The 12,183-nt window shown below is 38.5% G+C and overlaps 1 protein-coding gene across 4 annotated transcripts in view; it reads right to left on the bottom strand.

Moving 5' to 3' along the window:
- The window catches only part of LOC141559052 (gastric triacylglycerol lipase-like), a 44,513-nt gene that overhangs the window by 7,270 nt on the left and 25,060 nt on the right, over positions 1-12,183 (bottom strand). For 2 of the 4 annotated variants that reach the window (XM_074297086.1, XM_074297087.1), the window contains 5 exons: positions 5,371-5,478; positions 4,072-4,183; positions 3,767-3,884; positions 2,355-2,553; positions 337-446 (listed from right to left, as the gene is read on the bottom strand). In XM_074297086.1, the coding sequence (XP_074153187.1) occupies positions 337-446; positions 2,355-2,553; positions 3,767-3,884; positions 4,072-4,176 (532 nt within the window). In that variant the 5' untranslated portion in view covers positions 4,177-4,183; positions 5,371-5,478. Of the gene's footprint in view, positions 1-336; positions 447-2,354; positions 2,554-3,766; positions 3,885-4,071; positions 4,184-5,370; positions 5,479-8,639; positions 8,802-11,375; positions 11,416-12,183 lie in introns of those variants that run through there. The other 2 variants (XM_074297088.1, XM_074297089.1) reach the window with 2 other exon arrangements.

Here is a 12,183-nt window from a genome sequence, read left to right as displayed (position 1 = left end):
GCTGGTTTGGCCCCAGAAAGGATGCCAAAAGCAGCTTAAGCCACCTTCTCTGCTTCCTAGAGGGCAGCAGAGTGCCAGAGAGTATGGTGGATAGAGTACCAGGCTTCTTCCCGAGTTCAAATCTGGCCTCAGACGCTTACTAGCTCATCTGTAAAATAAGCTGGAGAAGAAAATGGCAAACATCTATAATCTCTCTTCCAGAGAAACCCCAATTGAGGCCATGAAGATTTGGACATTATTAAGAACAAGTGAACAGCAACATGCTTCTCATAAGAACTCTCCACTGATCCGCTATGCTCCCCAGCTCCAAGGTCCCCGAAGGCAGACTTAGCATACCAATGGTGGTGCCTTGAGAGTGTCCCACGTAATGCACTTTCTTCTGATGAGTTTTTTTCTTGATCAAGTCAAGAATGGCTGGAAGATCATATTTGGCCATTTCATCGTAACTACAGGAACAAAAGGCAAAAGAACTAAATGAAAGATCAGAGATGAATCCCCACACTTAGACCCATCTCATCAGGGGTGATTTATGCACAAGTGACAAAAAAAAAAAAAAAAAAAAAAAAAAAAAAAAAAAAAAAAGCTCCCCTCCCTCCAGTCTCCAAGGATGCACGTGGTTGGCCAAGAAGGTGGTTCCATCATGGAGCAAGATGGATCAACTACAAACTTGTGTCTCTCTACAAGATATTCAAGGAGCCATAGGAGCACTTCCAGCATGAAGAAGATGGCATCTGACCACAGCTGCTTTTTCTCTAAAGCACCGTGTATTGAGTTTATCTGGATTGCGTATACATTTAGATAGATATATGTTGTCTGGCTTAGCAGAACAAACTCCCCGAGTTCAGGGGCTACTTTATTGTTTAGTATTTGTTATCACTTGCATTTAACCTAACATCTGGACCACTCATTTATTGATAGAATTAAGGATAACAAGGCCATGGAATGAAAAGCCTGAATGGCTTGAGCTCCATATTAGAAGAATGTCCATATAATTGAGATCACGATTCCATTTGGAACATTGGTTACATAAAGAACTTCTGCAGCTAGCATTAACGACAGGAAAAAACAGGCTTTCAAACCAAATTTGGAGTGCTTTTTGTTGTTGTTAATAATAAAAATATAAGCATTATATAGAGTTGTAAGCACTTTGCAACATATTATGATGGCTGAAAGATTCTCTTTGGTGGAGTCTGATCATTCTCATATTATCCTTTTCAAAAAAATTTTTGTTATTATAGCTTTTTATTTACAAAACATATGCATGGGTAATTTTTCAACATTGAGCCTTGCAAAACCTTCTGTCCAACTTTTCCTTTCCTTCCCCCCCAACCCACATGTAGTCCAATACATGTTAAATATGTTAAAGTATATCTCTAATATTACTAAGGCAGATAGGTAGAACAGTAGATAGAGAGTTGGGCCTAGAGTCAAGCCATCCCAAGTTCAAACCCAGATTCTGACACTTGTTAGCTATGTGACCTTGGGCGTTTACCTCAGTTTCTTCAACTGTAAAATGGAAGTAATAATAGCATCTACCTCTGCATCAAATGAGATAGCATTTGTTAAGCCTTTAGCACAATGCCTGGTACTTGATAAGCACTTAAATTCTTCATTCCTCCATTTTATTTTCATAACAATGCTGAGAAGTGAGGTACTATTATTCCTACTTTCCAGATGAGAAGACAGATGATGAACCCAAGGGTCACATGGTTAGTAATTATTTGAATTAGTATTCAAGCCTTCATGATTCCAAGTCATTTCTAGATTCTCTTCCTTCTCTCTCTTTTTAACTTTAGTCAAAAGAGAACATGTGGTTTTATATAAAATGGGACAAACAGTTTTTCAGGAAAGGAGGGTGAGAGGAAGGCGTTCTCTTCTGATCTGTTCCTTGGCTCCCGTGTAGACACAAAGTGCCTTTGAACCTCCCATCCCATGCTTATATATTCTCCCTCCTCTTCCCTCCTCTCATTGTCCTTCGGTTTGGTGACAATGAAGCAGATTTGAGGAGTGGGAAGGAGAGGAGTATGGGGAAAACCAATCTAGTTCCTTCTTATCCCACCCACATCTCTCAGCACCAAATTCTGCTCATAGAAAGCCATTTTGCTCAGTCAACATTTCTGAACCTTTATTTCTTATTTTACTTAAGATTCCTGCCAGTCCTATTTTATTCATTTTCTTACAATCTGTTTATTCATTCATTCATTTATTTATTTATGTATTTATTTATTTATTTATGTATCTATTTATTTATTCATTCATTTATTTATTTATTTGCTTATTTATTTATTTATTTTAAAAGACTGACAGGACATTGAATTTGTAAGATAAAAGTGAAATACTATTTGTTTCCCTACCTGAACGACCAGAATTCTTTGGATTCTGGAGATAATCGCAGGTGTTTCCTGGACCAAACATTCCCTCGGCTGTTCCCTAGCCATACATCATAACCAGCGTCCGCCAGGAGGAAACCCAGGCTGTTGTTTGGCAGGTTGGAAATCCAGCAGCTGGCAGTCATAAGTAAGCCATGCTGGAGATACACAACGGGCCTGTGGACTGAGAAAGAAACACGGGAACATTTGGCAACAGAATTTCCAGCAAAATGTAAAACGTCTCAAAAAAATGCCTTGAGTCATACCCACCAATTTTTTCTAATTTCCTCAAAGCTTTTAAAGTTTTCTTTGGCTACTTCCGTGTCCACATTTCATGGATTATCTGTACGCAACAAGAATGATACCTGTCCTTTCTACTCCTCCTTTGACCAGTAGAGAGAATATTCAGCAATAAAAAGACAATACATACTACAAAGAGGTTTCACCCAGTGACGGCTTGTGACATAAGGCCAATATTACTGGATCTGTTGCAGCCAGAGCTCTGGATTTGGAATTATAGACCTTCAGAGTTAGAAGGGACCATAGACATCATTGAGCTCAAGCCATATTCCACAAAAGACTGATCTACAGCAGAACCGACAAGGGACAGTCTGCCCCAGTGACAGGGAACTCATGACCTCTTGAGGAAGATCACTTCACTTCTGGATATCTCCAAATGTTAGGGAGGTTTTCTTTGCATCTGACTCTAGATAACACCCTTCAATTGCAACAAAATCCAACCTCTAATACCAAGAATGACCAATTGGATCCCCTTTCCTATAAGCCATTTTATTGTACAACTAGAAGCCAAGTAGCATATTTACTCTACAGAATAGCTCTAAAATCAATAATTTTATCAATTAAAATTTTTGTGTCAAGGTCCAACCTTCCATTATTTAAATTTATTAATTAGTTTTCAACATTTACTTTTATAATATTTTAATTTCCAGTTTTCTCCCTTCTGTTCACCCCAAGACATCAATAAATCTAATGCACTCCCTTCCTGTCCAGGCTGCAGTCCCGATTCTCCTTCCCTGCTTTCTCTAGCATATTCCACAAATCTCTTCATACTGGAACTCTCCATCCTCCTGGATATTACACACTTTCTAGAACCTTTCTCCAAGTGTCCTCTAGCTTTTCAACATCTTCCTGAAATGTGGCATCCATAATGGATCCTTTCCTCCCCTGACCATTGAAGAGAGCAATCTCCTCTTTCACAAATCAATAGAGAACCAACGCTCCTCTTTTTTTCCCCCCAACACGCAGGAAGAGCTCTTGACTTACAATAATTGACTTCATTTCAAAATTATTTCTCTGGCTCAAATTTCTCCACGTGAAGGCACGAGTTCCCAGACCCAGGAGTGATATTGGAGAATTCAGCCCAATACATATTGTACCTGAATGAGGGTTATTTGTTTTTCCGTGTGGAATTCTGTTAATGCTAAGTATATAACCGTCTTGAGTTATAGCTTCATACTCTTCACTGGGATAGCCCCAGTATGAAATCATCTCGCTCTAGAGGAAGAAAAAACAAATCTTTTGTTATCACTACAAATTTGCAATTCCTTTTGGCAAAGCATGGAATATAAACAACAATTACACAATTTCATTTTGCTAGTGGACAGCCTTCAAAAGATTGGAGAGCATCGATAGTCCCCTGGTCAATCTGGAAATATTTTTGCTGATACTGAAAACAACTTACCACATTCATTCGTGCCTCTGGGTTCTCAGGATGTTTTTCTGTGAACCAGCAATGGGCACTCCCAGTGAGATGAAGGAAACACGCTGTAGCTAAGAGCCACCACATTTTGTATCTATAGGAAATAGGGATATCGTGAGCATGGCTTTTATAGAGCAAGTTTTATCCAGTTGGTTTTACAAGTTAATGTCCAATTAGCTCCCACTTTCTGCCTCTCGCTTTGGGAATAATAATAATCTAATTGACACTACTAGGGTATTGGGAAAGAGCTCGTCCATCCCTGCCCTGATAGCTCCATTCACCACCCTCAGTCCCCAGACTACTCTCTGGCGGCCTTCGCTCCCTGTGTGCCGAGCTGCCAGAGAGCGTGGAAGCCCTTGAAGGAAAAGATGGTCCGAGTTGATTATTTGTAGTACGCCCCTTGGCACAGTGCCAGGCACATGGCAGACACTTAAATGTTTCTTTCATTCTTCTCCAGGATGTACTACTGACTCTCCTGCCAAAACCTCTTCATTATGGAAGCTCACCCCAAGTCTGGGCTTTGGGGTACCATTGGAAGTACTCTCCACTTCTGTGGCTTTAGAATCTCCATTTGGAGGAGGAGGCCCAGGACCGCCATGTCTCCATCCCTCTTCAGTGGGAAATACGTCACCCCTCTCCCTTTTTAGCTTACTTCTATACACTTTCACCTAGTGGAATATAATCTCTTTGAGGACAGGCTTTTTGCTTTCTGTATCATCTTAGCCTGACACATGCTCAGTACTTAACCAATGCTTGTGGACTTGACTTCTCTCTTTCATTCATTCTACTCAAGTATCAGAACACTTCTTTCCTTCTCCCAGCCCATTTTTCTCTGAATGGTGTTTCAGCGGGAAAAGCACTGGCTCTGTGGAGGACTTGAGTTCAAATTCTGTCTCTTATGTTAGTATCTGTGTGATCTTGAGCAAGTTACATATTCTCATGGCTCAGTTTCTCCATTTGTAAAATGAGGGGGGATGGGTTGGATCACCTCTGAGTTTCCTTAAGCATTAACTTCAGGATTCTATGAATAAGCCTCTCAGCCATGTCCCTCAGTGGACTTCCCCAGAAGAAGATTTTGGGACACTGCTTCCTTTGCTCATTGTTCTCTAGGAGGGCTCTCTGGCCCCCTGAGCAATGACCACAGGTTCCGACATCTTTCCTTTTTCTAAAGCCATGGAAGTGGGGAGTACTTCCAACAGTACCCAAACATTAGCACCCCCTTGTCAACTTATAACAGCATCCCACCTACTAATCTTCAGAAGAGAAATGTCTTTTACTTACCCCAGCTAGGTAATTCAGTAGACTTCTGAGCCTTCAGTCAGGAAGGCCCGAGTTCAAGTCCAGCCTCTGGTGGATGCTGGCAAATCACTCAGCCTCTGTCTGTCTCATCTATAAAAAGGGGATAATAATAGCATCATCCATCCAGATTGTTGTGAGGAAAAGACGAGATCATATTTGTTAGCTGCTTAGCACAGTGCCTGGCATGGAGTAGGTGCTTAGTAAATGCTTGTCTCCTTCCTGAAGCTGGACTCGTTCTTCCCACACGCCAGCCACTTTGCCAAAGGCTCGGCTCTATAAATAAAATCGATAATGGTCAATGGTCCAACAATGGTCAATAAAGCAAAGGCAGCATCTGCCCTCAGGGAGCTTGTGGTCTAAAATGGGAGAGAACACATAGAAGTCAGAAGGTACAACATAGCTACGGAGTGGATGACGGAAAGTAACTCCAGTGGGAGTCAGGGACCAAGACACTTGAGGAAAATGGTTCTTGAGAGATCCCGGAATTGAGGAACCAGGTTTGAAAGTCATTCAGAGCCTAGGGAATAACCAGTATATAGACAGGACCATGAGAATAATACCAGGACACTCCCAAGTTCTGTCTCAAGCACTTTAGAATTGATTATATGACATGGGACACCCTGGCACTGTACCACCCAGCATGCCCTCATTAAGGAGGGTGCTGTGCTCTCTAAGCAAAGCAGAATTGAATTAGTTCAGAAAAACTTAAGATGCCCAAAGTTAGAGAGTGCACCCCAAAGGTTTACGTGGACTATCTGTGGCAGAATTCTGAACTCGTATCATCAGTCGGACACACTCTAATGTGGTGATGACATTTTGGTCTTCTTTGAGAACAAAGGACAAAAACCAATTTAGTCTATTTCTCACTTATTTGACCAACCATGATATATTTTCAGTTCATTCAATCAAGAGTTAACAAACATTCGAGTGCCCCTACTCTCATGGACTTTAATTTAATGGTAAATAAGGGAAATAACATGGACACAACTTCTTCATGTGGTAACATTCAATACTATCAGTTTGCTCTGTATCAGGCAGTGTATTAGATGCAATTATAACAGGGATTCTCCAGCCCCATCACCTGAAGACCTTGTCTGTGGCATTTCACCCCTCCTCTAGGGTACTCTAGAGGGAGTCTCATTTTTGCCATGACCCAAGCTCCTCGTATTCCTCCAATTTTAGGGGCCCAAGTACTCCTGGGTCATTTAATCACTTAATATCCACTTCTCAAGTATAGCAAAAACAAACACAGACCACATTTCCTCTAACCCTTTCACATTCTCACTGGGGAGAGGACATGGGAATGAGTAGAAGCATGTAAGATGGACGGTCCTTTACCTCAGGGGACAGATAGGTTTCTTTGGAGGGAAAGGAGATGAAGTTTCTAGTTCTTACATTACATTAATTGCACCAAGTTCCAAGACCAAACCCTTCCTCATCCTCTGCCCTGGGGGTGTAGCCCAGGATATCCTGGTTTTCCATGACTTCTCTTGCACCAGTAGCAACAACTGATCTAGAATCTAAGGTCTCTAAAGTTCATACTCCCAGGTCCTGAATTTGACTCTCTGAACCTAAAACTACAAAGGACAAATGAAACAAGACAAAGACTCAAACCCATTTCTCAGTCACAGGATCTAATGTGAAGCCCTTCTTTCCACCTTTGACACTTCTGCCATCTTCTCCTTGATACCCCATCCTCTGTTGGTTGTCACAACATTGTTCTTTATTTCTGATGAAAGATTTTCAGTCTTCTTGGTTCAATCTGTATCCCGGTCAAGCTCATTAAGTGTGTCCCCCATAGTCTTATCCTGGACTCTCTCCTCTTCCCCACTATTCTGTCTCATGTACAAATGAGAGAGTTCTGTGGCTTCCTCAGAGACCATGGACATATAGGAAAAAATTTAAAATCATAATAAATCCATAAAAGTTTATGGGAGAAAAATCTTTAAAAGTACAAAGGCATTTTGATCAGAAATTAAAGCTTGTAATTCAGAACTTAGAAATCACAATACAGAACTTAAAGTCACAATTTGCAGAATAAGAAAAACCAAAATGTTTAAAAATAGAAGCCATAAAAATGAATGATCATATATGGAACACAAAAATATTGAACTAGAAGAAAATTTGTCAGAAAAGAAGCAAAATATGACATATCAATTCTATATTATAAAATTTCACTTACTTCGAAGGCAAGGACAGATAACTTAAAGATCATAGGTCTCCAAAAAGAATAACAGATTCAAAGAAAAAAAAAAGTGAAGATCATAATTCAAGAAAAATATAAGAAAACTGTATAGAACTTTTGAATACAAAGAATTGATCAAAAATATCATATATTGCCAACAAAAAAAAAAGTGGTACTTACAGTTCAAAATCCCAGAAACATAGAAGCTTAAGAATTTCATTGACAAACAAAAATTGTGGTCATGCAAAAAGATCTTCAAATATAGAGGGAAACTATTCAAGTGTCATAGGATTAAATGAGGATAATGGGAAAATATGCAAAATTTAAAAGAATCTTTTGGTGCAATTAGGGACTATTTAATTTTAAGGTACAGGAGGATGCAATAGCTGACTTGACATATTCGAAAAGCTGACAATCAAAAGAGAGATTATACCTGGACTCTTCTAATCAATAAAGAGAAATAAATGGGAGTTGCAAGGAAGAAAATGTAAGCTTGCTATCAAGGAAACTGAGATGACAGTTAAAGATATCTTAAATGGGTTGACATGGGAAATATTTGATTTTCCCACCCAGGAGAGAATAAGGACTAGGTAATTACTTCTTGGGTATAGTTTAGTGGAGTTAGGGTTAGATTATAGTTATTAATATAGATTATATTATTAGTGGTTAGATTATAGAGCTAGTGAGGTTTCTTTCAACTCTTACATCCTCTATAAAAAGTCTCAGTGGTTGGAGAAACCAAGTTTACCAAAAAAATATGAAGATATAATCAAACTTTAAGCCAGATTTTCTTATTAGAACTTTATGATTTTATTACTTTCAGCATATCGTCTTTAGAAAAGTATCTTTGCTGTCTGTTGAGAGAGGATGTTTCACAAACTTAATATTCAATTATTGACTACACAATCCCAGAAATTAAGAATTTAAGGAGATAGAAAAAAAGAAATATTTTGAGAAATAATTAACTTGACTCTAACCAACTTAACAGGCACATAAATCGATTTTTTAAAATCTATTTGAAAAATGAAGATATCTTACTTACTAAAGAATTACATATTTCAAATACCTGTATTATTTTGGTACTGGTACAACTGAATTACAAAATTCAGAAAGTCTCACTTGTCATTTTCCAGCAATCTTCCTCTGTTTCAAGTCAGTTCTTTCTCTTCCTTATTTATACTTAAATTTTCTATAACTACGCAATCCAAATCATCTGCATTCCCAGAGTCCCAATATTTGTTCAATTACTAAAAGATAAAAATAACAAATCACATGTTGTGTAAGTACTTAAATCATAATAGATGATTTAATATGGCCAGCTCCAATCCCCTTTCCTCTAAAGCCAATGCCTTTAAATTATTTTGTGGCATGGGTTCTTTTGTCAGTCTGATTAAATAATAGATGCTTTCTCAGATGTTTTGTTTTAATAAGGCAGTTGGGGCTAAGTGACTTGCCCAGGGTCACACAGCTAGGAAGTGTTAAATGTCTAAAGTCAAATTTGAACTCGGCTCCTCCTGAATTCAGGGCTGATGCTGTAACCACTGCGTCACGAAGCTGCCTCTCTCAGATATTTTTAAATGAAAAAAAAAATGATATAGTATGACAAAGGAAATATGATACTGAAGACAGGCTATTTAATTAAATGATGTTGAAATAGTGATATCAAAATATTTTTAAAGACATTGTTTCTGGCTCCCTCCTCTAAGTTCAATATGCCTTCCCTAGAGGTAATTTATCCCTTTCTCACAGAGCTGAGCTAATTGATCTTGTGCCTTCTGACATCAGAGGTTCTCAAATCTATTGCATATGGGATTGAAGTCCTATAAGAGAGGTGAGTATGGATATGTTATTCCAATTTAGAAATAATAATTGGACTCATAGGAGCTATTAAAGAAATAAATAAGCAAATAAGAAGAGAGAGCCCATTGGTATAGTATATTTAGATGTCTGGAATTAGATAATTATGCAACAAAGGAGACAGAGAAGGATTGAGTAAGAGGAGAACCAAGAGAGAACACTGTCACAAAAATCCAGAAAGGAGAGAGTTTTCAGGAGAAGTGATTGGTCAATTATCACACGATATAGAGAAATCAAGTAGAATAAAGAATCAGAACCCTCCCCTCATAAAGGCAATTTAGTTTTGCACAGTCAATACATCTGCTGCTTGTTCTTCACTGTCAGTTCTCTTTTGCTGTACTTAATCTTGTTTTCTGGCATTCCCTTACCTAAATACACCTAGAAAGGAAATTCTAGTTTGGGTTCTGCTGCCCCCTACCTTCTTCAGCCCCTTGATAACAGCAAAAATATTTCAGACATTTAACAAAGAAATTGACCAGGAAAGAAGATGGAAAAATATCAGATTTTGAGATGAGAAGGTAAGAGGGGAACAAAAATGAAGTAGTATACAAAATGTTTAATGGTAACATAGCTCACAAAAATTCTTATTAAACAATAATAATTATGATAATTATTATTATCAAACAACAATAATTAAACAAAATGATTTAGAGAGAATTACTTTCTTGTATAGGCTAGACTAAATCATCACTGAAGTTGTTTAAAATGTTCTGATTGAATAATTCTGTGATAATTGTTCAAGTTTAGTTCAACTATGTTATCAAAATTCATCTCTAGTCCCAAATGATGAACTTCATAAGAAAGTAGAAGTAATTTGCTGTTATCTTGCTCTTCCCCCCCCCCATACACACATACTTCATGCCTCAATTTTTTTTGAGGGAATCCATCATTCTATCCAGATTCATTCCAGTGTCTTATGAAGAGACTGTCCTTCTAATGAAGGTCAGCCATTCAACCAGCATTCTTAATCCTACTCCTGCTGTCTCATCCAACAAAATTTCTCCAAAAATCAGTCTAGTTTTTTCCCCCCATATTTTCTGATTCTTTACCTGCTACATGTGCATATATCCCATTCTTATGGAACCTTAACTCGACCCTTTCTATCCCCTTAAGGGACTATCCTGTGTTACTCCCTTCTTTCACATCCAAACTCCCCCAAAATATTTATACTCCTTGCCCACACATCTTCTCTTTTCATTCTCTACTCATCCTTTTGCAAAATGGCTTCATACTTTATCATTCAAGTGAAATTGTTTTTTTTTTTCATGATAATAGCTCCTATAAATTCAATTTTTATCTCTAAAATGCAACAATACATCCGACACTCATTTCTCTTATAGGACTTCAATTCCATATCCCCAGTTGCCCACTAGACATTCTGAACTGGCTATCCTCTTAGTATCTCAAATGCACCATATCTGAAACAGGACCTTTTATCTTTCCCTCTGAAACCTCTTCCTGAGTCCTCTCATTATTTTGATGAAACCACAGGCTTCCAGTCACCTTGTTTCACAGCTCCAAAGCCATCCTAGATTCTACACTACCCTTCTCCTCACAAACCAATCAAATCACTTGTTAAGCCTTGTTGATTCAACCTTGATGTCATCTCTCATATCTATTCCCTTCTTCCCAGTCATGTCCACTGCCCTTAGCAGACCCTCATCATCTCTCCCTTGGACTATTACCATAGCCTTTTATTCTCCTTGCCTCAAGTCTCTCCCCTGTCTAATCGAATCCAGCAATGTTCCTAAAACAGAAATCTGAGAGTCTCTCTCCTAAGTCTAATTATGGCTCTAATTCTGAATATAACCCTAACTGTGACTCTCCTTTTCAGTAAACTCCAGTATTTCCTATAATCTCTTGAATCTAATACAAAAACCTCTCTCTAGCATTTGAAGCCTGTTACAGAAGCTACCTGCCAGTGGCTGCTGGGGATCCAATTCACATCAGAAGGATGGATCCCTTCATGTGAGAGGACGAAGATGACACAAGGAGACTGAGAGGCCATTGCGTTCTCTGACCTCTCTCCTCTTCCCACTTGCCTCCAATTTATTTCATTCCCAATTCACAAGCAACACCTGTGTCAGTGAAGGCTGGTTTGCACTTCCTTCAGGGTTGTTATGATTCACAGCTGTGGGGGCTTTTGGAGAACCAACTTGCCCCTTCACACTTAGGTGTGGTCCTTAACAGAAGCTATTCACAGCCAGAGTGCACATTAACTATCGATTTATTATATATGTGTACTCTATTGTACAGTCTGTTCCTCACATCTTCCCTTTTATCTCCCATCTCCATGTCTTTGCCTTAACCACACACACACATATATATATTTATATATGTATATGTATATATACATATATATATATAATTGCATTACATATTTGTGCATATATGCACACATACAAATGTTCATATGTTCTTCACCTCCAATAGACTGTACAATAATATTCTTGAGGAGAGGAACTGTCTCACTTTTGGTTTTGTACATATATACCCTAGCAAAGTACTTGGCTCATAAAAGGTAAGGCAGCTATGTGGTACAGTAGAGAGAAATCTGGAATGGACTTGAAGTTTAGAAGATCTGGGTTCAAATCCTATTTCAGGAACTTAGCACTAAGATCCTGGACAAAGGAATTAACCATTGCGGTCTTAGTTTCCTCATCTGTAATATAAAGATAAAACTAGCATCTACCTCTCAAGGTTTGGGGAGGAACAAATGAGATTTCATGTAAATAGCTTCATAAGCCTTAAAG

This window comes from Sminthopsis crassicaudata, chromosome 2 (genome assembly GCF_048593235.1).
Source record: "Sminthopsis crassicaudata isolate SCR6 chromosome 2, ASM4859323v1, whole genome shotgun sequence".
NCBI classification, from domain to species: domain Eukaryota; kingdom Metazoa; phylum Chordata; class Mammalia; order Dasyuromorphia; family Dasyuridae; genus Sminthopsis; species Sminthopsis crassicaudata.
This window is presented reverse-complemented; position numbering and strand designations above follow the sequence as displayed.